General features: G+C 32.8%; 2 protein-coding genes and 2 long non-coding RNA genes across 10 annotated transcripts; 2 read left to right on the top strand and 2 right to left on the bottom strand.

Moving 5' to 3' along the window:
• Nucleotides 1-1,829: 1,829 nt before the first annotated feature.
• LOC138337773 (uncharacterized) lies at nucleotides 1,830-7,818 on the bottom strand. Of its 4 annotated transcripts, none has more exons than XR_011211184.1 (4): nucleotides 7,365-7,818; nucleotides 6,897-7,148; nucleotides 3,900-3,964; nucleotides 1,830-2,088 (listed from the first exon to the last, which is right to left on the bottom strand). It is a non-coding gene; the product is annotated as an uncharacterized lncRNA (long non-coding RNA). The 4 variants fall into 4 exon arrangements; XR_011211183.1 differs by having other exon boundaries at nucleotides 3,900-3,969; XR_011211182.1 differs by lacking the exon at nucleotides 1,830-2,088 and having other exon boundaries at nucleotides 3,685-3,969.
• A 539-nt stretch (nucleotides 7,819-8,357) lies between these two features.
• Nucleotides 8,358-14,496, top strand: LOC101261537 (nudix hydrolase 8). 2 transcript variants are annotated; one of them, XM_010326276.3, is made up of 9 exons: nucleotides 8,358-10,926; nucleotides 12,090-12,349; nucleotides 12,610-12,675; nucleotides 12,826-12,963; nucleotides 13,043-13,120; nucleotides 13,237-13,287; nucleotides 13,393-13,427; nucleotides 13,743-13,851; nucleotides 14,012-14,496. In XM_010326276.3, exons 1-9 carry the CDS (start codon nucleotides 10,782-10,784, stop codon nucleotides 14,039-14,041), a joined length of 912 nt encoding a protein of 303 aa, XP_010324578.1. In that variant the 5' UTR covers nucleotides 8,358-10,781; the 3' UTR covers nucleotides 14,042-14,496. The 2 variants fall into 2 exon arrangements, with proteins under 2 accessions (XP_010324578.1, XP_004244559.1); XM_004244511.4 differs by having other exon boundaries at nucleotides 14,175-14,496.
• Nucleotides 14,497-15,641: 1,145 nt separating this feature from the next.
• Nucleotides 15,642-23,816, bottom strand: LOC101256900 (disease resistance protein At4g27190-like). 3 transcript variants are annotated; one of them, XM_010326278.4, is made up of 4 exons: nucleotides 22,620-22,755; nucleotides 22,402-22,503; nucleotides 21,680-22,185; nucleotides 15,642-18,962 (listed from the first exon to the last, which is right to left on the bottom strand). In XM_010326278.4, the coding sequence occupies exons 3-4, from the start codon at nucleotides 22,079-22,081 to the stop codon at nucleotides 16,587-16,589; spliced, it is 2,778 nt and encodes a 925-aa protein (XP_010324580.1). In that variant the 5' UTR covers nucleotides 22,082-22,185; nucleotides 22,402-22,503; nucleotides 22,620-22,755; the 3' UTR covers nucleotides 15,642-16,586. The 3 variants fall into 3 exon arrangements, with proteins under 3 accessions (XP_010324580.1, XP_004244708.2, XP_025888347.1); XM_004244660.5 differs by lacking the exons at nucleotides 22,402-22,503; nucleotides 22,620-22,755 and adding an exon at nucleotides 23,679-23,816; XM_026032562.2 differs by lacking the exon at nucleotides 22,402-22,503 and having other exon boundaries at nucleotides 22,667-22,804.
• LOC104648609 (uncharacterized) lies at nucleotides 23,794-24,858 on the top strand. The gene is made up of 2 exons (XR_742581.4): nucleotides 23,794-23,934; nucleotides 24,016-24,858. It is a non-coding gene; the product is annotated as an uncharacterized lncRNA (long non-coding RNA).
• Nucleotides 24,859-25,258: the final 400 nt, after the last annotated feature.

Genomic DNA, 25,258 nt, shown 5'->3' on the forward strand with positions numbered 1-25,258 from the left:
AATTAATATATCACAGATAACTGTTCAATAAAATAGTAATTAAATGTGTAATCGAAGTTTACAACCGTTAAATTTAAAAATAAATTAGAAAATATATAAGAACAAATATAATTTTTTTTTTAAAAGGAGAAGCTAAACTTCTTATTTTTATTTTTGTGTTGTACTAGAGAGATTTGTTCAAAATATTTTATAGAAAAAATATCGTTGAACTGAATTTCCAAGTGGATAATATATTTATTAATTGTAGAATCTTACCCTTAATAGGAAAAAAAATAATATAATACAAGTGGTCAAGTTGGATAAATAAAATAATGTGGCAGCATGTTCTTTGATTAATTCAAGAATTATGTTAATCATAGTACATTGATTTTAAATAAACATTAGAAACCTCTGAATTAAAATAATATTGCATATTTTTAGATTAAGTTTCAAGATACTATGAAATTTTTTGAAATAAAAAAGTTATACATTATATATATTAGCTAATCGTACTCCACATTTGCAGATTAAATTATAAATATCATTTTTCATGAAAAATTATTTATAGATATTGTTTGAACAACCTGATAATTTAAGTCCTCGAAGAAAAATTATGAAAATCTAAATATATTATCAGTAATCAAGTTATTTAAATAATTGATATAACAAAGCAAAATATGTAAATTAAATCTAGAATTTTAGAAATTCTAAGTAGAAAATGGAATTATAAAAAATTGCAATTTAATAATATTATTAAATTATTTGTTAATTCGTTAAGAAAAATTAATTGATTGTTATTATATTGGTAACTCATAATAATAGTCTAAAATCATTACCGAATCGTTAAATCAATAGCCTATTACTACTAATAACAATAATAAATTATAATTAATAGATTCTTTTTTATTATTCGAAGAGTCTTTTAGTTTATTGTATTCAATGAAATTTTGATTATTTTTCTTTTGAGGATATTAATTATTTGATGTGTTAGGTCAAAGACAAGAAGATTCCCCATCAAATTGGATTTCTTTTTTTTTTTAAAAAAAAAAAATAATTAAAATATAAGACTTACAATTATTTCTAGAAAAAACCTAGAATCTATTCAAGAATGGTGGGTAGACCCATCTAATCTATTCAATTATTATTCCTTAATCAATTCTTGCCTTAATGGAGTTCTATTTTTATTTTTATTTCATCTCTTCAATATTAGAATTCTTCTAGAAATAAACCTCAATACTATATGTTGATCGTAAATCAAATTAAAAGTATGATAATATATTCAGTATGGTTTTAGAATGATATTTAAGAAAATAAAAGAGTACGTTATAAAAATTAACAAAATATTCTCAAAATGAGATGTATTAGAGTAAAATATTGTATGTGGGGAAATACTTCCAATTTCTACAAAGGATGTCAAAAATAAAAATAGTTCTACGAATAAAAAGTCTAATTAAGATAAAATAGCTCTTACTTTATATATTGTGTTCTTGTTTTCGATGATCTCGTGTGAAAACTATTATCTTTTTTTAAAAATTTTATATTCAATCAATTACTTTATATGTCTAATAATAGTTGTTCATTATTAATTTGACATATTTTTTATGAAACAAAAAATAATATGGATGATATTACTATATTATCTTTTGACTTTATTAAATTTAATGTTTTGAGAAATATGTTAGATGATAAATACTCCTCTCCAATTGTCACGACCCAAAACGGGCCGTGAGTGGCACCCACATTTATCCCCCTATGTGAGCGAACCAACCAGTCTAAACCCCATCATTTCAAACATAATGAATAGAAAACATTGCGGAAGACTTAAAAACTCATTAACAAAATAAATCAAATAACTTCTAAAACTCAAACATTTATTATTATCCCCAAAATCTGGAAGTCATCATCACAAGAACATCTATTCTCAAATTACTAATCTAAGAGTATCTAAGAAGCTAAAATACATAAAAAGCTAGTCCATGCTGGAACTTCAAGGCATCGAGATATGAAGAGGAAGATCCAGTCCAAGCTAGAAGCATTAGCTCACCCTGAAATCCGGAGTAATGAAGACTGGCTAGAGTTGCGGTTGAGTTGAAGACGACGGCAAGTTTGCTGCACTCCACAAATAATCAAAAAGAAAACATACAAGTAGGGGTCAGTACAAAACACAGGTACTGAGTAGATATCATCGGCCAACTCAAAATAGAAAACAGTATATATCAGATAATATCATAAAATCAACTACAATACTCAACATGCGGCATTAACAATTACCATAACTCTTGGTCACGACACCAAGCTCATCAATGAGGACTCACGCCTCCCCATCATACTCATTTGGGAATTAGGTTCATTAAATTGAGTATATTAATATATTTTCAAGATTCAATCTCTTTGCTAATTCTGGTGCTGGAACGTGGCACTCCGATCCTCATATACTATCCTGGTACCGGAACGTGGCACCCGATCCATATTCTATCCTGGTGTCGGAACGTGACACTCCGATCCTTCATATACTATCCTGGTACCAGAATGTGGCATCCGATCCATATTCTATCCTGGTGTCGGAACGTGACACTCCGATCCTTCATATACTATCCTGGTACCGGAATGTGATACCCGATCCATATTCTATCCTGGTGTCGGAACGTGACACTCCGATCCTCATATACTATCCTGGTACCGGAACGTGGCACCCGATCCATATTCTATCCTGGTGTCGGAACGTGACACTCCGATCCTTCATATACTATCCTGGTACCGGAACGTGGCACCCGATCCCCTAATCTCACTACTTTCGTTCATCAAGCCTTCTTTTATACCAAGGCATCATCATTAACAAAGTAGATTAGGGTTTTTTTTTCAAGATTTAGGATTCAATAGCTTCATCATGCTTATTTTATCACAATTATATAATCACATTCATGCAAGCATACAATTAAGCATATAGAAGGGTTTACAACACTACCCAATTCATATCATTCGCTATTAAGAGTTTACTATGAATAGCATAAAAACCATAACCTACCTCCACCGAAGATTCGTGATCAAGCAAGCAATTTCCAAAAGCTTTGTTTCCTCTTTGTTTCCCTCTTCTCTCGATCGTTTTTCTCCCTCTCTCTGTTCTTTCTATTTTTCTTATTCCACCCTCTTTCTGTTACCCTAATTAGCATATAATTAAGTATGAAAGATAGTAAAAGTAACCCACTAATTAATCCAGGGTTATCTCCTTTAACCCCCAAGTAATTAAATTATTAACATTAAACCCCTAACTTTATAATTATAGCAAGAATAGTCCAAAACGCCCCTTAAAAACTTTTAATAGAAATCCGACCCAGCCTGGGTTACGCAACCTGTGACGGTCCGTCATGGCTGCGACGGTCCGTCGCAAAGTTCAGAGAGTTAATTTCTGTGGAAGATGTGTGACGGTCCGTCGTGCCCACGACGGTCCGTCCTGCCATTCCGTTACGAAGTTCAGAGAGTCGATTTCAGTACTTAAATTTTAGAATTCTAAGTGTTTTAGAACGAGACCCCCTCGACGGTCCGTCGTGCCCATGACGGTCCGTCGTGGGATCCGTCGTTGTCACGACCCAAATCGGGCCGCGACTGGCACCCACACTTACCCTCCTATGTGAGCGAACCAACCAATCTAAACCTTAACATTTCAAACATAATGAACTAAAACATTGCGGAAGACTTAAAAACTCATTAACAAAATAAATCAAATAACTTCTAAAAAACTCAAACATTTATTATTATCCCCAAAATCTGGAAATCATCATCACAAGAACATCTATCCTCAAATTACTAAAGCTAAGAGTATCTAAGAAACTAAACATAAATAATAGCTAGTCTATGCCAGAACTTCAAGGCATCAAAACATGAAGAAGAAGATCCAGTCCAAGCTAGAAGCTTTAGCTCACCCTGAAATCTGGTGTGACGAAGACTGGCTAGAGTTGCGGTTGAGTTGAAGATGACGGTACGTTTGCTGCACTTCACAAATAACAAAAAAGAAAACATACAAGTAGGGGTCAGTAGAAAACACGGGTACTGAGTAGATATCATCGGCCAACTCAAAATAGAAACAATATGCATCAAGTAATAATATAAAATCAACTACATTACTCAACATGTAGCAACAACAAGTACTATAATCGTTAATAAGTACCGCCAAGTTCACATATGAGGGCTCAAGCCTCCATATCATACTCATTTGGGAATTAGGTTCATTAGATTGAGTATATTAACATCTTTCAAGATTCATCACCTTTATTCTTGTGTCGGTACGTGACACTCCGCTCCCCTACTACTATGTGTCGGAACGAGACACTCCGATCCCCTAATTCTACGTGTCGGTTCGTGACACCCGATCCCCTAATTCTACGTGTCGGTTCGTGACACCCGATCTCCTAATTCTACGTGTCGTTTCGTGACACTCGATCCCCTAATTCTACGTGTCGGTTCGTGACACCCAATCCACTAATCTCATTCTATTAATTCATCAAACCTTCTTTTATACCAAGGCATCTTCAATCTCATCAATCTCATCCCTTTAGTTCATCAAGCCCTCTTTTATACCAAAACATCATCATTAACAAGGGATTTTCAAGATTTGGGATTCAATAGCTTCATCATGCTTATTTCATCACAATTATATAATCACATTCATGCAAACATACAATTAAGCATATAGAAGACTTTACAATACAACCCAACACATATCATTCGCTATTAAGAGTTAACTACGAATAGTATAAAAACCATAACCTACCTCCACCGAAGATTCGTGATCAAGCAAGCAATTTCCCCAAAGCTTTGTTATCCTCTTCGTTCCTCTCTCTCTCTTGATCGATTCTCCCTCTCTTTCTGTTCTTTTCTTTTTCTTATTCAAACCCTCTTTCTTTTACCCTAATTAACATATAATTAAGAATGAAAGATGGCAATAATAACCCACTAATTTACTCAAGGTTACCTCTTTTAGATCCCAAGTAATTGAGTTATTAATATTAAACCACTAACTTTATAATTATAAGCCGGAATAGTCCAAAACGTCCCTTAAAACATTAAAGAAATCCGACTCTGTCTGGGATTACGCAGCGTGTGACGGGCCGTCGTGCCTCCGACGGTCCGTCCTGCTGCTCCGTCACAGAGTTCAGAGATTCAATTCTCTGAAGAGTCTGTGACGGTCCGTCCTGCCATTCCGTTACGAAGTTCAGAGAGTCGATTTCAGTACCTATTTTTCAGAATTTCTAAGTGTTTTGAAACGAGATCCCCTCGACGGTCCGTCGTGCCCATGACGGTCCGTTGTGGGTTCCGTCATCTCAGCCTGTTTTTTCAGAAATAAAATCTGCTGCTCAAAACAACTAAACAGGTCGTTACAGTCGTCTCAGCCAGTTTTTCCAGAAATAAAATCTGCTGCTCAAAACGACTAAACAGGTCGTTACACCAATACACCAATCTCTTCGGTTAGTGCAGTGCGTATTTAATTTAATGACATCTGTCAATTCTAAAAATCTAATAATCCATATTTATTTGAATAAACATCCTTTAAACCATGGTTAAACAATTTCTCTCTCTTCAATCTTTTCTTTCTATTTATTATTATGCAGGAAACAACCTTCCTCTCTTTAGAGGATTATTTTATTAAGTAAATTTAATTACGCAAAATAAATTACAAAATTCATTTTTTTGATTCTTTTCTCACCAATATTAATTGAAGATACTTGTTACCCTCCTAAAATACTTTAGTAAAAGCATATAATAAGATCTAAAATATTTTTTGGGTTATGAAATTATACAAGTTCAAGTAAGAAGAGTAAACTGAATTCGTTTGATGGTTGTTTAGGCATCATCATAATTCGTTGTCTAAACAACCATCGAGCGAATTTTGCAGCAAAAAGCAAACATCATTTTTATTTTCTACTCAATTATACTGTTTTTCACGCCCTTACAATTATGGTGAAATCCGAGCAACTCTCTCATCAATAAATTGTACTTACAAAAAAAAAGCTTTTTATATATATATATATATATATATATATATATATATATATATATATATATATATATTAGTTCGTTTCGAAAGAGTGACATATTTTCAAATTTAAAACTTTGCTTTGAACATGCTTTTTAATCTTAAATATCCCAACTCTTTGATATTTATATAAGAGAACAAGACATCAAATATTGTCTTTCTCACGACTCAAAGTAGAAGTAATCATCTCAAAATCTCAGAAATGTTTGGATATTCACAAAGAGATTAAAACATCAAATATTATCTCTCTCAAAGTTGATGCTCGATATTTGTAACGATCAAATACACCACAAGATTGTCTTTTAAGTCATCTTACATTGGAAAATCACAAGATATATAGAATTATACTCACATATAATCATCCATCAAAAAAAATATATATTCATCATAGAAAAGTCATTCGTTTCAAAACTATAACAAACAACAAACTTTATAGTTACACAAATATTATAATTTAGTGAATACTTTTGTATGCGTGTGAAGAAAGGTTCAAGTTAGAATTTTACTCGATAATATGGTATAAGTTTCGATGACTGTGAGATCGACTATTCTGAAGAAAACATAATCATGCCTCCTGATCTATAGATCAATTTTAGCGGTAATTAAGCTATTAAATATTAATTAATTGTCGCAAGAGATCATTTTTGGTGTAGTGTGTATCCATACAACAATGTAATGTTACTAAAAATCAAGTGGCAATGAACTCAAAACAAAAACCAACAAGTTTCCCTTCCGTTCCAACTTTTCTCGACATACTATCATAAGATGAGGTGTAGTGTGTGAGGTTACTTCTTCCTTAATCAAAGGTCTCAGTTTTGAGCTCTGGTTGACAGAAAGTGCTACGTGGGGTCTGATTAGGATAAAGTATAAGTAGGGACAAACTCACATTGAAGGCTCTGGATGCTCGAGAATCCATTGATCTTGTATCGAACCATTTGTATATTTATGTAGAAGTATGAGAGAATGGTATAAAATGAAACAGTGAGCACTAGAAAACAAACTTTTACTTGGTGTAGTGGTCGTTTGTGGACGCTCAAAGTTGTATATTGCATGTGCATACACTGAATCCTACCTCAAAGGCAGAGAAGTTATTTCAGATTGACCCCCATTCATGGATAAAAGATAGTTCAAAACAATCCTACAAAAAAAAGTAACAGAAGTATAAGAAATAGTAGATAGTAACAAACACGGGATAGTATTAGGACAATAATTACAATAAAATGATATGATAGTCGCAATGAAATAAATAATAGATAGTAACAGAAATTGAAGGACCGGACACTAAGGGAGAATGGTACAACAACTAGTATGATGGATAACAAGACAACAACATTACTACAACCTACATACTAACCTTTTTGCTCTATTTGTGCCTCCCACAACTTCTTATTCGAGATAATCTTTTCAATAAGCAGAAATTGTGTCATGTTACCTTTTTCAAAATTTTAATCGATCTTTCTCTATCTCCTGAAATCATACATCGTTAACCTCTCACCTGCTCACTAGGATATCCATATGAACTACAAAGCCTGACCATAGATTCTTGGGAGAAAATTAGGCTCAAATTCACACTCGAAAGTCTGAAGTTTCAATTTTAACAATACAAACTTCAAACGTTCAAATTTGGAATAAGGATCTAGTCGTTCAAATTTTTTAAATAGAAAGCTTGAAAATAATAAGATGAACACACTGAAATTTGCACAATGAAATTAAGTTTTAAACAACTTTTCATCAAATTAAACTTCAAATAATTTTTAAATAATGGTTAAAATTTAAATAGTACTCAAAGATGGTCTGGACAAATTTCCCACTATAGTGGGAATATAATCACACGTGCACTATACAATAAATAAATAAATTGTCCTAATAAAATATACAACTTGACGTGTTCCCACGTGGACATCACTATAACCTAAATAATCTCAATTACTTTTTCCGTTTTAAAAAAGATGACCTAGTTTAACTTGAAACGAAGTTTAAGAAAAAAAAGAAGGCTTTTTAATCTTGTGGTTGCTTCTAAATTAAAGTTATGTCAAATGTATCAAAACGTCCTTTAATTTTGTTGTCTTAAACATGTCACGTGGAAAGTTAAAGTTAAACTGTTGCCAAAAAAGGAAAGGAGACATTCTTTTTAAAAGAAACTAAAAAATAAATAAACGGATCAAGTGTGAAATATGAGTTAGTATTTGATCCATCAACATCCAACTTATCCCCTCTGCGAAGAGTGACAAATGAACGAGTGGAGTGTGGGACAATCAAAAATAAATTACGTAAAAAATGGATAAGATATTTAACGATATATGACATGTTTCCACGTAGATTTTACTATAACCTTAATAATGTTATTTGTTTTTTTCCATGCATCTAATTTATAAGTTCCATTAAAAAAAAACAAAAAACAAAAAAAACATCTCAAAAAGATCTTTCCAATAATTGAAGAGAGACTAATAAGACAGCTTTATCCCTCTTACCCAATTGATATTTTCTTCTTTTCATTATTTTTTTTTACACTAATCAATGACTTCCTTATTTTTCGTTTACAAAAATTGCAATTTTTTTAAAATTACTAAGCCAATATTAATTGAGTAATCTGAATTATTGTTCTTCTTTCTATATATAAAATAATATATAAAGAAGAATTCATATCTGAATTCACATTGACAATTAGATATATTATGGTAACATTTCACCATAAAAGTTATGGTAAAACACTACATATTCGTTCATTTTTTATTTTTACTCAAAAGTTTCATATTGTTAACATCGTAAAAAAAGCATAATTATTTTTGATAGAAAGCATTTTACGCTGAATGCAAATTGACTTGCCACGAAATCAATACGAAACACCGATTGAGAAACTCGTAAGAGAAAATTGTATTGTTATATAACGTGAATCTAACAGCTAACATCACTTTAGAAATTCATAAATTTTTAGATCTTGAATTCGCCTCTTACGATAAAAGTGATGAATAGATAAATACTTTTTTCTTCTTAACTAGAGATCTTATATATGTCTGAGCATGTGATAATAGATTAACCTTTAATAAGGGAACGTTATACCTTTAATTAAAGTAAGGTTTTCATATACATAATCTGAATTGATCAATCCTAAAACGAATATCAAGTATCGAATATCGAGTAAGAGAATAATGAGTATATTAAATCATATTACTCTTGTTGAGTGAAGTTCCACCTAAATTGATTGTATATTCCATTTTGTTAAATGGATAAGATAATAGTGTTCTAACAACTAAGTAATTCATGATTAAGATAACCAAAAAACCAGGAACCATGACCTACCTGTTTATTTTATTTTATTGAAATAATGAATGATGACATTGCTAATTCTACCTAAAAAATATTATTATTATTATTATTTTTTTTTAAAAATATTATTATTGAAATAATGAATGATGCCTTAATATAATTAGACATAATACATAGATATGATTCTTAATTTGACGTCAGTTGGTAACTGTGATCCTTAATTTTGGGTGTCTACAAGTAGACTCTTAAATTTGTATAAAATTGAACAAATATGACAGATTCGTCCTACATGACATCCTACATGGTAATTTCGTGTCCTATGTGGTATCCTACATGTATTAGGTCATGTAGCACACTTGTGTCTACTTGTTTGATGTTATACAAATTTAAATGTCTGCTTGTTCCACCTTCAAAGTTGGAGGGCATAGTTATCCACTGAAATCAAGTTAAAAGATTATTTTTCTGTATTATGCCATATAATTATTCGATATGCCATAAATTATTTTAAGATAAATTTTCCAAAGTAAAAATAAAAAAAACTCAAATTTTTATAAGCGACAATTTAAAATTTTAAAAAATAAACACATGAAGAAAGTAAAAGCATATATACAACTTCTACTATATGAAAAAAAAACAAACTATTTTATAGATTAATAAATTTATAAAATACTCTAGATTAGTAAAGTGAGATAGCTATTTTATTCCTTTTAATGAAAAATCAGACAAATTAAAAAAAATAAAAAAATTTAAACAAGTAGGGCGTACAATTTTCCACATTTTAAATATGTATTGTATACTTTTTCCCCTTCCCTTGTCTCTCTTCACACTCATTTGTTTTCTCATTTCCACACTCATTATACATCTTCTTATCTTTAATTTTTTTTCGAGTCGAGAATTTATTGAAAAATACTTTTTTAATTTGTAAAGACATGAATTTTTTTTGTGTAAATTTTTTATTTTATTTTTGAATCGAGGATTTATTAAAAAAATGTTTTTTTAATTTGTGAAATATGAGTAATTTTTGCGTAATTTTTTTTTCAAATTTCATTTATCAGATTACATTGAATATATTATTATCGTCGTTATAAAATATCTTCTTTTTAGCTAATTTTCACAAACATACACACACCTTTCTTTTTCTTTATTTTGTCATTTTTAATATTTCCTACAAAATTTCATTTTCAACCACATGCCATCAAGCTAGAAACTTTACTAATATTTTCCATGGAAAAATATATCTTCTTTTTAATCAAAGATATTTTGGTGTGTTTTTTTTTTCTTCTCTAAATGCTAAAAACTAAAGTAGTATTTAATATCTTCACTTGGTTTGTTCTATTTTTTTAGTTTTCTCAGAAAGTATGAATATACCAAAGTAATTTTCTTGTTTTTAGCATTGTGAAGGAATCTTACGCTATTTTTCTTGGAAAAAATTCTATTTTTTCTTCTTCTTATCTTAGTCTATTTTATAAACGTCAAGATTTTGATATTTCATTTGGACTGTGTGATGGAGCTGAAATTAATTGATTTTAAGTCAATGTCCATGTGTAAATCAGTTGGTATGGAGGGGTTCATGAAGTTTTCTAGCTCATTTCTTGATTCAAACCTCATGTTTGGTGTTAATGTGGCTCCAAATTTCTGTTCTCACAGAGGTAATTTTTCTTGCACTGTCTTCGTTTTAATTTGTTTATCTGGATTTGACTTTGACACAGAGTTTAAGAAAGTAAATACGTTAAGATTTTTGAAAATTGCGGCCTTAAACTAAAGATATCTAGAATGTACTTCTATTCTTGTGGAGGTATTTTTCTGAAACTCCTTCGTTTTGATTTGTTTATCTGGTTTTAACTTGATACGGAGTTTAAAAAAGTAAATACATAATATCTTTGAGTTTTGTGATCTTCCTCTAAAGAGATGTAGAATGTATTTCTGTTCTTGTGGAGGTATTTTTTCGAAACTCGTTCGTTTTAATTTATTTATCCGATTTTGACTTGATATGGAGTTTAAGAAAGTAAATAGGTAATAATTTTGAGTTTTGTGATTTTAAGCTAAAGATATGTAGAATGTATTTCTGTTCTTGCGGAAGTATTTTTCTAGTACTGCTCCTGTTTTAGTTTGTTTGTCTGGTTTTGACTCGACACGAAATTTAAGAAAGTAAATATGTAAGACTTTTGAATCGTGGTTGCCGAGAAAGTTCTAAAAGATACCTTTTTTTTAACGGACGGAAAAGAAAGACAAACGAATTAAAACGGATAGAGTATTTACTTAACGGTGTGGACCTTTTCCTTTTTGGAGTCAATGAGAAGTTTATTTTTCTGATTTTGTAAGGGAATAAGAAGATTTTACTCTGTTTGTTTCAATTTGTGTGAAGGTATTTGACGGAATACTAAGTCGAAAATAGAATGACTGACTTTTGGAAACGATCTTAAACATGTCATGACGTTTCCGTGGCTATAAAATCAGGTCATTTAAAGCTAAATTAGTTATGCTTCTTCATAAAATGGAACGGAGAGAGTAGTATTTTTGTGAAAACAGAGATTTCCCGTCTTTTTGTTCTGTTTAAATCCGCTCTAAAGGAGCTACTATGCTATTACATTATGATCTTTGAGCAAGGAAGCATGAACTCGGAGTAGAACAATCGATAATAAGGCAATACGAAATGCATCATTAGCTTTTAAAGAATGATGTCCTGTTTCTAATGCAGCAGTGGCGCTATTAGATAACGCCACTGCTGCTACTAAATAAGAAAATGTTGCTGTTTGTATATCTCAAAATGAAGTTCGAATGTTTGTTTGTAAACTTTCTGTTTTAACTTCAGGGCTGTTAACAAAGGCTTCTTATTCAAGCACTTCTTATGATGCTTCAAGATCAGTAAGCAAGAAGAATTTATTAGAGGATACTTTCTCTTATAAGATAAATGGTACAAACCATACGAGGTTGTATTTTCGAGATAAATGGTTGCTTGATTCTTCTGATGATGAATATGGAGGAGTACTCGTCAATGCAGATAGGCTACCATCTGATCGCGATAAATTCACCTTTGTTCTTCGTGCATCTCTCTCTCATTGGAAAGTGAAGGTACTTCATTTCCAGCAACTACTATACTATACTAGTCTCAAATTTCAAGACTCGATTTCTTGTCTGGTGTTGATTAATACACGAGTGAGAGACACCACATTTCTTGTTATTTTATAGACAACTCTTGTACCAGATAGTCTGGTGAATACATATAGACGGAACCCCAAATTGTTTAGGAATGAGGCGTAGTAATTTTTGGTGTATTGAAAGTAAAAGCTTATATGACACGTTTTGCTCATTGATGGATACCGATGATGCAGGGGAAGAAGGGAGTTTGGCTTAAGCTACCACTAGAAAAATGCGATCTAGTTCCTGTTGCAGTAAAGGTATTTCCTTTTTCGTTGATGAATTGTAGTAAAGGTATTTCGTACTATCACTTTACCCAAATCGATATAAGAAATTACTCACCCGTACCAACTCTCTGGCTAGCATACAGCTGTAGTGATTCTGTAACGATCGAACTCTAAATTTTGTAGGAAGGATTTCAATACCATCATGCAGAAAGAGGATATGTTATGATGACATATTGGATTCCGGAGGAACCTTGTCTGCTTCCTTCGAATGCATCACATCAAGTGGGAGTTGGGGGTTTTGTGATCAACGACAAAGATGAGGTGCATGTTTTTCTGTTTGCAATGCCTTCCGAATTAGTAGAGCTTCTGTATCCTTAGGCTAATAAAATTACTGCTTTAGGTGCTTGTCGTGCAAGAGAAACATTTTACGCCGGCTCTTTCAGGCTTATGGAAAATACCAACTGGTTTTATTCATGAGGTATGTTCCTCCTCTATTGCAATTTCACCTTACCATTTTGGTACTTTTGACTTTGTTAAAGATTGAAACATGAAATCAGTACACTTACTCGGTTTAGTTTTTGCGTCAAAACTCAGTCCGAGGAGATCTTTACAGGAATTGTGAGAGAAGTGCAGGAGGAAACTGGTGTAAGCAATTTTCACTTAAACGTATTCGCCTTCCTAAACTAGCAACATATAACGAACCAATCGTTATCTAACAATGTTTATTTCTTCTCTCATTACTTTTTCCAGATTGATACTGAATTTGTGGAGGTTATGGCTTTCAGGTAACACATTCTTCCTCTTCAAAGAACCATGAGTTTATCATATACGTTGCACATTTTTATCGATAGGAAGAGCTATATTAGAAATCTTATATATATTACACCATAAGTATCCGAACAACTTGGCTCATACACAGAGAATGTGGAGTTTCTATTTGCTAGATTTTACTGTCTCCTTTAGGATATTTCAAGCTTTATTCAGCTTCTTGCTCTATCTAATGCTATATACATTAGTTCTGGACTCTTTAAGTGTTGATTTTACAGTTTACAAACAAGATACCATTGTTTAAATTAACATTTATCGATGTGCTTCTTCAGGCATGTTCACGATGTGGCCTTTCAAAAGTCGGATTTGTTCTTCATCTGCCTGTTAAGGCCCCTGTCAAAACAGATCATGGTTGATAATCTAGAAATTCAGGATGCTAAGGTAAGCCTATCGTATTGTGTAATACTCACCTGATGAGCTAGTTTTTGAGATTGAGTTAGACCTGATGTCCATTTTTCTTAAAATTATACCACATCCAAACTCGTCCTTATTCTTGTGTGTCTCAACGTTGGTTCTGCATGTCATATTGTCCACACATCAGCTGTTTAGTTTCAGAACCGGGAAAATGTGATGTTGTCTCCTTATATATTTTGGGACAATCGTCATCTCATGAGCTAGCTTTCAAGGTTGAGTTAAGACTTAAAGTCTGCAGCTTTATGCGACTTTGGCATTTACTCGAGCTGTCTTTTCTGTTATCGGTACAGTGGATGCCTCTAGTTGAGTTTGTGGAGCAACCTCTAATCCAAGAAGACGACATGTTCAAGAAAATAATCGACATTTTCATCGCTAGACTAGGGAAGCGCTACTGCGGATTGTCTGTCCATCAACTGGTTTCCAAATTTGATGACAAACTTTCTACATTGTATTTTAACACTGTTGATGATCCAAATTTGAACTGTCAAGCCAGTTAGCATCACAAATCAGTATTGTCTTGTGTATATGTGTAATCTATAGGTTATGGATTCTGTAAATATACTTATAAATTATTCAAAAGAACTTGTTATAGAGAAGGTAACTTTCACATGACTTTCATCTACATTATTATTAATGTTTTTTGGTATACTTTTTAATTGCTAAGGCTAAATGTTTTGTTCTGGTGTATATACCGGATGCAGATAAGTTCTTTCATTTGATTCTTTATTGTCGATCTATAATCAAAGTTTTTCTTGAAAATACTAAACTCTCAAAATGAAGAATGACTTCTGTCATACCAAATAAATCAAAATTTCGAGCATTTCAAACACCTGAAATCCAACTACAACTAAATAGCAGGCCGACGTAACAAGCTAGAATAGTCCTAAGTTAGCGCAAAATTCAAATTCTGAGTTCGAAATTTTTTGATATGGTTGACTTTAGTTAACCTTATGAGTTTCGAGCGTTGTGTGGGAATTCCATCAACTTTAATCACTCCAGAATTTCGAGTTTGCTCTATTAAGATGATCGGTTGGAGTCCCAAGATCTTAAATTGTGATTTGGATATGTAGGTAAAAAGTTAAATTTTTTATCTAGATGGGTTGTCAAGGGTATTTTGATTATAACCATGTTTTTTTTTTTTTTTGGAAATTCAACAATTCCATTGGTTCCACTATTGGTTCATATTTATAGGATTCCGAATGAGTTTCAAGGGTCAAAAGGATATTTTCAAGGTTGCTTGTGTACACATTAAGTGGTGACAAAATAGACTCTTAGCGACGACACATGGGTTTTAATGAGGAAAATGATGAGTTAAATATCTATTTAAACCCATTTCATATTTTTGATATTTTCGGAGCTAGAAAAGTCAGTTTGAGGTGATTTTTAATGTGTTTTTCTTTCGTAATCATTGTATGTATTTATAAGGGAAAATTTCATATATGTCAAACTTATTTTATGAAATAACATTAAATGGTTATAGTTTACATAATTACATTTCATGGGTATAGTTTGATTTGTTAGGTAACAATAAATTTAGATAATGTCATAATTATGTTTAAAATCAATTTTTTTTCCAAAAAAGAATTCCAGCGATCGAAAGACAGAGCCAACTTGTCTGTGCATCACTGAAGCATCAATTTAATCATATTTTTGACATATTCAAAGACAGGTAGTGTCTCATTAAAGGAAACTTCAATTTGTATGCTTCTAAAGTTTCATCCCTGAAAAATTACAAACAGAAAAGGAAAAATAGCAAGCAAACAATAATATTTGAATTTGAATTTATGAGAAGGTTACAATCTTTATGAAATCTTTAATAAAAATGTAATCCTCTTGGGCTCCACACTTGGAGCGAAGACTTGAAGTTCACCACTGAAGAACAACTATGTATTTTTGTATGTATGCATTTGTGTGTCTTTTGGTCAGAAGATGACCTCTTTATATAGGCTTGAGTTAGGGCTTTAGGGGTATTTTAGTGTGAGCAATTTTTACCTGGGCTTGAAGAACATGAGTTGGGCTCATCTTGTCAACTTAATGGACTGGCCCAAGTGATTTGGACTTAATTTAAGTCATACAATTTTGAGTTAGATATTAATCTGACTTTATCAACTAGTAATTTGAGTTGGTCAACGTATGGTGATTTAAAATTTAACTCAAATTTAATATGAATTTATCAATAAAACTTTACTGTCTACACCGACATAAATGTTTGTTATCTCATTTACGTGGTACCCCTTTATAACTAATTATCCTTAGATTCATTTAACTCATGACAAAACTAATACATGAAAGGATCTTTAATCCCATAATTAGTTGCCTCAAACCGCAGCCCAGATGACAAATTGTGAATATGAATGTAATGACATTTATATTGGCTTGACCACAATCAAATAATAAAAAAGTGCATTGTACCCCAACCCTAGAAGTGAAATCTAAAATATTATGTTCACTCATAATAATAAAATAAACTCACACATGGAATTGCAGGTAATTTATGTTAACTCCTGTATTCAAATTAGCAAATAAGAAGAAATAAAAGATGAAAAGAAAAACACAAAGAAGTATTCGAGTCCACAGAATTCACTGTGTCCTTAAGAAATTTAATCCCCTCAAGTATTCGATGTTACTGATTAAATCCTCCCAAGATAAAACGAATTAACCATTAAAGAAGTCGTGGTACCTCAAATTTCATGTTAATACATTTAAAACCAATCATCTCTCGTTAAAAACCATGGTATTTTGGTAAAACAATGCTCTAAACTTGACTTGTATTTTTGGTCATCCCACTCCAGTCGGCTCCACCATGTTGGTTCTCCTTTTATTGTTTTGATGTTTTTGGAGGTTTGAATAGAGAGAGGCAACTTCATTATTTCATGGCAACTTCTCACGTAAAGTTCCTCAAGATGTTCCCACATACGCTCTGCCTCCCCAAACCTTCTTAATGCGACTAAACTATACAACCATAACTTTCTGACTCTTGGAATTTCTGAGCTTGAGCCCAATTGTTCCACTAACTCTGTCAGATTACCACATTCGGAAACTGAAATTTCTTCCAAGTGCCTGGGTACAGAAAAACCATTACCAACATAAAAAACACATGTTAAACTATAACAATGGTGTAGATCCAATTTGCGTAATTTAGAAAATCTAAGACCCAGAAGTTGACCAAAATGAGGAACATTCATTATATCATTAACATAAGAGATTTTGAGATGCTCCAGATTTGGCAAAGGATCATCATCACACTCTTCTGTAAATGCTCCAAAATCACAAGAACAGTTCATTATGCATAGTGATTTTAATCCATCAAAACTGTGGTTCCGGATGAACTCCGTCATACCCATGCAGTTTTCCAAGTACAAATCTGAAGCAAACTGCAACATGCTTGAGACCCAGACTTTGTTATTGAAAATGTCAAAACCTAAGAGGCGTATCGCCCTTGTTGAATTATTGTCGAATGATACCTCCTCAGGAGTTGTAGTTTTCCCAACTGTAATGTGAAATCTTTTCAATCTTCTCATCCAGGTCTGGTCACTTTTCATATTTGAAATTGATGATCTATCCAAGTAAATCGAAAGGGATTTCAGATTGGGTAGATGTGATATCTCATCAAAACAAGCTGCTCCGACAGCACCTCTTTCGCTTATGGATAGATGTAACATTTCAAGCCTTTGCAACTCGTGGAAAACCCCCAGGTCGATGTTGTCCTTAAACCCACACAAAGGCATATTTAATAGCATCAAATTTGTCAACTTGTCCATTCCTTCCGGCATACAACATAACTTTGTACCATCACAATCGAGCAACTGCAAATTGCAAAGATTACCAATAGCTGGTAACTCATCCAACATGAAGCACCTTTGTAGTATCAGAGCACGTAGTTGATGTAACTCGTTGATGGAACAAGGTAGTTCTCTAATACGAGATCCGCTCAGATTCAGAACTCTTAGAGCTGGAAATGCCAAAAGAAAAGTTTGGGGAATTTTGCGAAGGTAACGATTGTGTTGCAATAGTAAAGATGTTGCCTTTGGGCATTTGGTCAAGTTATTAGGTAGATCTTGAATTATGAAAGATAATCTCTTGACAGAAGCTGACACTAGTTTAAGACGTGAAATATCAGTTAACCCCGAGGAATCATCGATCCATTTTGCAACATCACGAATCACATCATGCAGCTTCACACAATCATGGGCTTCTTTTTCTAGTAAGCAGACGTCTTTCAGTTCCTCAATAGTCGTGATTCCCCTGTTGTAGGCATTTTCATATGTGTCATGTTCACCAAGGAACCCCTCTGCCCACCAGCAACGTATGAGATCATCAGTTGGAATAGCCGCTGGATATAAGGAGCAATACAAGAAACAACTTTGAATGTCCCTATTTCTTGTTTGCTCTAAAGAATCAAAACTCCATTTGATCACCTGGTAAACCTTTTCTCTTGTGTCTTTGTCATTAGGTTCTGACTTTTTGAGTGAATCCAAAGCATCTTCCCATTGCTCGACCATATTCTTCCCTCTCATAGATGTTGCAATAACAATGATTGCTAATGGTAAACCATCGCACTCTCTTGCAATTTTCTTTGCCAATGGCTCAATATCCACCCGATTGGCAACATCTCCCGCATTTTCCATAAACAGAGCCCAAGATTCATTCACATCCAATGTGGAAATACTCATTTCGGTGTCTGATTTCATTTTCTTACAAACACCCAAAAAACGAGAAGTTATAATAACCTTGCTTCCTTTGAGTTGGGGCACGCCTACATCATCCAAATTTATAGCTTCCCAAACATCATCTAGTATCACAAGGAAACTCTTTTCCTGCTTCAGCCTTTCAGAGATTTTGCTGGCAATGCGTACTTCAGATCCCTCAGCATCTACCTTTAAGTTTAATCTGTCAGCAATTTGTGCTTGAACTTTTCTTATGGCTATTGGCGGTTTGGGCACAGTAACCCATACCACAACACCAAAAGACAATTTAGGCCTAATTGAGACGTCAATCTTTAGTAGCTCATTGTTCAGATTCTTCACCAGAGTTGTTTTCCCGATTCCTCCCGCACCCCACACTCCGATGATGCAAACCTAAAACATTCATACAATTTAGTATAACAATGCTCATACTAACTTCAACTGAAAACTTAAAATATCATAGCAATCTCTCAGACATGCTTACAAAAATGGTGACTGTAGATAAGCATGAGTTTTACAGGCGTGAATTCTGTTAAGAGTTCCTCCACTTGAACTTCATTTAGCCTCTTGGTTGAAGGGGAAATTTGTTGGACTATGACTCATGTTCTAGTCAGGTTCATGGTCTAATCCTATTTGGAAAAAAATTGGAACTATTGTCCTTATTTAGTTTCCATTTCTATTGGGAAAATGATTTGAATTGTAGTTCTATTTGGAGTTGATTTTAGCTATATAAGGAAAAGCACAACTCTACAAATAGGGCGGTTTGAGAGAATTATTCAGTTGTCATTAGTATTATCTTTGAAAGACATTAGGACATAAAAGAGCTTTTTTTAGAGAGCTTACAACAAGAGATGGTAGAGAATTTTTTTCTCTGACTAGCAACCTTCAGATTGTGTTACTCGATTAGTTAACCGTTGGATTGGGCTGAAATTTTGACAGAATGTTCCTAACACCTCAGCATTTGATTGGAATGGTGGAGATCGGATTTAGATCCTTAACAATAGCTGGGTTTGAGTGATTTTCTTTATATTTATATTTTGTTGGTGCAGCTATTGTTTTTCACTTTTGGCACTTGTTGTGGTCATTAGGAGAAAATTTGTAACCCTCTTATTATGATAGTGAAGCAGTTCGGATTTTGTCGATCCCGCGGTTATTATCTTCGGTTTGAAGAATTTCTCCACGATAAACTTGGTGTTTTTTATTTTTGGATTTTCGTATTTATTTTTTCATCGCAACATAAAACATAAATAGGGGTGATCATTGTCATCTGTAAACAACCCAAATCAAAGAGTGTTCTTCCGTAACCAAGTTCTTCTTTTCAAAATATAGGTCTTCTCCTTTCTATCTTCCTCTTTGTTAATTAAATCTTCCGATCTTAGATAACGATCGTTGGCTAGCGCGGAAGTTTTTCTCATTATACTTCTTTTCTGCTATTTTATATAGACTATAGATTTCCTCACACATAACGTCACTCAACTAAGAGTTCTTCTCATAGAAAATCACTCAAGTTTCTTTTATAACTTCAAAGAAAAAGGTAGAAGTACCTCCCTAGACTAGCACTATACTGGCTAAAAAAACTTTATGTAAACCTCAATATTGTTAGTAGTACTCTTCAATTGTCCCAGTTTATATCCAGAGTTAATGTTAGTAGTCAATGTTCTAAACTCATTTCCAAATTACAATAAATATGGAGTTGACGAACCCATAAAATTACCTACTCATTTTTTTCCGTAAGAATTTAATTTACTTCTAGTAACACAACATTTTCAAAAAATAACATGATGTTTATTTTAATAAATTTTGTTGAAACAATTCTTTTTAACAATTAGTTTTATAAAAAAGTTGCATTTTAATGAAATTCAATAAAATGAGTATCTTATTATTATTATTTAAAATAGTTCAAAACAAAATTTGTGTTTCAACAAAATTTATTAAAATGAACATCTTATTATTTTTCTTAAAGAAAATAGTTTAAAACAAATATTGTATTTCAAGAAAAATTAATTTAAAAAATCATTTAAATTTGTTGGTGGCTTTTTAAGTAAAAATATTTATAATTGAGTGACTTTGTAGACAAAATATTCATAGTTGGATTATTTTGAAATTATAAAAGAAAGTCAATTACGGTGAGAGAAAAAATACTTCCTCAGTCAACTTTTACTTGTCATGGTTTCCTTTTTTTTTAGAGTCAAATTATAAGAATTTTGACTAACATTTTACGACACATTTTTTCATTACATTGATGCAAAAAATTTAAATTTAAAGTATTTTTCGTATAATTTTTGAAGATCTATTTTTTTTTATGTTTAAAACATCAAATTAATGCAATCTAATTTAACTTGGAAAATTAGTCAATTAACTTTAGAAAAGCGCAACATGACAATTGAAAGTGGACAGATGTAGTTATTGAATCACTTTGAGGTTATAGAGAAATTTGAATACTCCATCGGTCCACTATTAATTGTCATATTATTTCATCATATTGATATGTAAAAAATTGCAATGTATAGTACTTTTCATATAGTTTTTGAACATCTAATTGTTTTAGTTTAAAACTCAAATTAATATAATCTAACTTAACTTTGAAAAAAAATTCAATTAACTTTCAAAAAGCACAATATGACAAATAAAAGTAGATAGATAGAGTAACTTTTTTGTGAAATGAGCTCTTAATTGAGTGACCATCTAATATTTGTTTATATCTCCTTTGTGTCCCAGTTTCCCAAAGTAGAATGGAAGAAGCATAATCCTTTAGATATGCTTACAAATCATAGACAAACAAGAGTTTTATAGAAATGAGCAAAGTTCCTCCACTTGAAGTCCATTTAGCCCCTTGGCTAAAGGGGAAATTTGTTGAAACTATTCTCCTTATTTGATTTTCATTTCTATTGGGAAACGATTGGAATTGTAGTTCTATTTGGAGTTAATCTTAGCTTCATAAGTAAAACACAATTCTATATATAGAACGATTTGAGAGAACTATTCAATTATTAGAACATAATATGAAAAACAAAACTACTTTTGACTATAAAATCTATTTAGATAGGAATTAATGAAATTAGCAAGTATGCAATTCGTAATATAAGATTTTGGATTAATTCAAACATTACCTTATCATCTTCCAATAGTCGTAGGATTTCGTTGAGATTCCTTGTTGCTGCTGACTGACCTTTTATTGATGGTCCCGCGATGAACTCAACTTTTTTCATCTGGTAACTTTCTACCACCAAATTTGATCCAAAGCTTTCTCCGACTTGTTTAAGACTGAAAAGTTGTTGTCGTATGTTGTGTGCTTGAGTGGTGACTCCCAAACGAAGGCTGCATTTTGGACAACATTTATATGCAAGCGTCTTAGCCGCTGCAACGCGTTGTTGCATATCTTCCCATTCATTCTGCAGCTCGCAAACATCCTCGATCCACTTGACAACCTCTGGCTTTGGTTTATAGCCTTCTCGCTCATCCTTCTCCGTCTTTCCTTTGATTTCATCTCTAAACTTTGTTAGATTCCCCATTTCCTCCCTTAGATTTTCAATTTTTGATGAGAAACGGACAATATTTTCAATCTTAGGATAAATGCATTTTGAAACAAACTTTCCCACTTCAACAACAAATCCACCTACAGCATTAAAAAGTATATCCATTGAACGATTAGTTCTTGAGGTAATTAAATAAAAAAAAAGAAGGTATGTGTCTGATTAGAATGCATTAAACTGATATTTTCTTCATTATTTATAGCAGTGGAAAAGAATAGAATAAGTAAAATTGAAGGCAAATACAAATATCTTTAATCAACAAAGCAAAACATATATATAGCAAGGAAAAGAAGCAATACTTTATTCTTGTAAAAAATTGTTCCATTCTTAACTTGATGAACATAATTGTCTTTATTCTTTCGTTCTGCTTCAGAACAACAGCTGTATCATCGATGAAACCCCTTCATTTGATAAAAAAAATAATACCCAAATTGATAAAAATGCATTTGAATAAAGGAGTATGAGGCTATGGGCAATACTAATATATACTTCAACAACATACACGCTGTAATCTTACATGTATGGGTTTGGGATGGGGAAGATTTACGCAGACCTTGTCCCTACCTTTGCGAGGTAGAGAGGGACCCTCGGCTTATCTCTTTCAATCCTTTGTAAAATCAAATTGTAAAAGTTTTTTTCTTCTTTTCTTTCCACCAGACAAGAAAGAATCTCTTCCAAAACATCTCAAATATTGGAGGGACAAAGACGAATCCATAAGAATTTACGGGCCTCTACCCCATAGAGTCTCAAAAGTTATGTCTTATCCTGAACACATGAAATCAAGCAAGTACTGCCTTTGCCCGATGGGTTATGAAGTGAACAGCCCGAGGATTGTCGAGGCAATATATTATGAGTGTGTTCCGGTTATCATTGCTGATAATTTCGCCCTTCCGTTTAGCCAAGTTTTAAACTGGACTGCTTTTTCTGTGGTTGTTTCTGAGAAAGATATTCCTAGGCTAAAGGAGATTTTATTAAGTATACCTCTGCGACGTTACCAGGCCATGCAAAATAATGTCAAGATGTTGCAGAAGCATTTTATTTGGAACTCAACACCGACTAGATATGATCTGTTCCATATGATTTTGCATTCGATTTGGTTTAGCAGACTAAACCAGATTCAAGTATCACAGATATCATAGTTTCTTGTGTTCTGGTTGTCAAGTATTTCAGATAATCATAGTTCCGCGAGTTCTAGTTGTTCCAACTTGACTGTCTTCATGACTAGCATTTCACAGATTTCCGATATATTGAACTCCTACTTGAAATGATTTCATGTTTGAGGAACAACACAAGAAAAGGAGGCCAGTCCATTGATATTCAAGCCAAGGTACAATCACAATGATATCAGTGGAAATGAACTGCAAGGAAGAAGTGAAACTAAGGTATGTTGATGTTGACATGGCCGCGTGTATCTCTCTGAATTTTTTGTAAGTAACAGGATTCTTTTGTGAAAGAAAGAAGAACTGAGGGAAAAGATAAGTAGAGAAGAAGAAGAAAGATCAAGATATACTCGATGATATTCCTCCTTTACAAATAAACAAGATGATCACACAACACAATTGAAACAAGAAATTACCCCATGTACAATCAAGCAATCAAAATCCAAGCATCAGAAAACGCAACCAGTTCAAACAAGGAACAGTGGCATCACAGCAAACTCGACTGATCAACTTTAGCTCGAAATTCTGTCTTTCTGGTGCAAGAAGTTCCTTCCTCTGCCTTTTTAGTTCCCTGAATGAAAAAGCAACACAAAGTGAAGCTCTTGTTAACATTTGAATGGTACATTTATGCTTAGTGTCATTGACATATATGACAAATCTGAAAGTTAATTGGTATATCACCTGTCATCAGTTTTACTTCTTTAGGAAACAATGCTCTAAATTTGACTTGAAGTTGTTGTTATCCCATTTCAGTAGGTTCCACCATTCTGATGTTCCTTTCATTAGCCTGATCTTATTGGAGGTTTGAATAGAGAAAGGCAACTCCTTTATTTCATAGCAATTGATGAGCTTAAGTTCCTCTATGTGTTCCCATGGCTCCCTCAATGTTCTTAATCTTGAGCTGCATTGCAGCAGCCGATGACAAAATGCAACTGATACTTCCTTCTTCTGCTGCTGCTGGTGTGAAATCACAAGAACAACTCTCTATGTGTACTCTACCACATCATGCATCTTCACATAATAATAATCCACACTGTGATCAGCTTCTTGTAGCAAGCAGGCATCTTTTAGACTATCAATCATTGTGATTCATTCCCCTGTTGTAAGCTTCTTCATATGTGTCATGTACACCAAGGGAACCCCTCTGCCCACCAACACTTTATGAGATCATATGTTGAAATAGCCATGGGATGTAAGGAGCAATACAAGAAACAGCTTGGAATGTCACCTCTCTTATTCTTGACATGTTTGCTTCTTTGATTCAGAGTATAATTCATTATCCGGAGATTCTAAAGAATCAAAACTCAGCTTGATGACCTTGTAAACCTTATCTGTAACATCTTTGCTATGAGGTTCAGATGATTTCAAAGCATCTTTGATTATGATAACTATTCTCAATACTTCAAAACAATTAGGGTTGTTTGGAAGTCAACCCGGTAACTCGATTTGGTGTAATTAGTATATCTTGCTTGGTCATTTAATTTCTTTGTCAATAAGTAATTGAGTGTTATTGACGGGGTTAATTACACTCACCAAATCTCAGGGAGGGACTACGAATTGCCTAGTAATTAAATGGTGTAATTATAAGTTTGATTATTTCTTGTTTCTATTTTTATTTTGTCATTTAGATCAAACTATTAGTGGTAGGGGTGTTTTTGGAAGAGATATTTTTAGACCAAACTATTAACTTGATATTTTTGTTCAATTTCACATAGTTTAACGATACTTTGACCATTTTTTGAAAAAAAAATAATCCACGATCCTTGTGATACGTGATATATATCATATACTAACAAGGTATCATAGATTATTGATTCATTCCTTCAAGAATTAAAAATACTCCTCTCCAGTGTTCTCAAAAACGTTTTTGCGGCGCGTCTCAGGGCGGGGTGTACCAAAAATGCTCTGGGGCCTAAATTAAAAACGTAGATCCATAAGGCATAAGTCCTAAACATAAAAACGTAAGTCATGGGCGTAAAAACGTACGTCCAAACAT

This window comes from Solanum lycopersicum, chromosome 8, assembly GCF_036512215.1.
Source record: "Solanum lycopersicum chromosome 8, SLM_r2.1".
In the NCBI taxonomy this organism is placed as follows: Eukaryota; Viridiplantae; Streptophyta; class Magnoliopsida; order Solanales; family Solanaceae; genus Solanum; species Solanum lycopersicum.

Coding starts and splice junctions, on each gene's coding strand:
- LOC101256900 (XM_004244660.5), bottom strand. CDS start 22,081: ATGGGGAATCTAACAAAGTTTAGAGATGAAATCAAAGGAAAGACGGAG. Junction 18,963..21,679: donor GACTATTGGAAGATGATAAG/GTAATGTTTGAA, acceptor TGAATGTTTTAG/GTTTGCATCATCGGAGTGTG.
- LOC101261537 (XM_004244511.4), top strand. CDS start 10,782: ATGGAGCTGAAATTAATTGATTTTAAGTCAATGTCCATGTGTAAATCA. Junction 10,927..12,089: donor AAATTTCTGTTCTCACAGAG/GTAATTTTTCTT, acceptor TTTTAACTTCAG/GGCTGTTAACAAAGGCTTCT. Junction 12,676..12,825: donor TAGTTCCTGTTGCAGTAAAG/GTATTTCCTTTT, acceptor TAAATTTTGTAG/GAAGGATTTCAATACCATCA.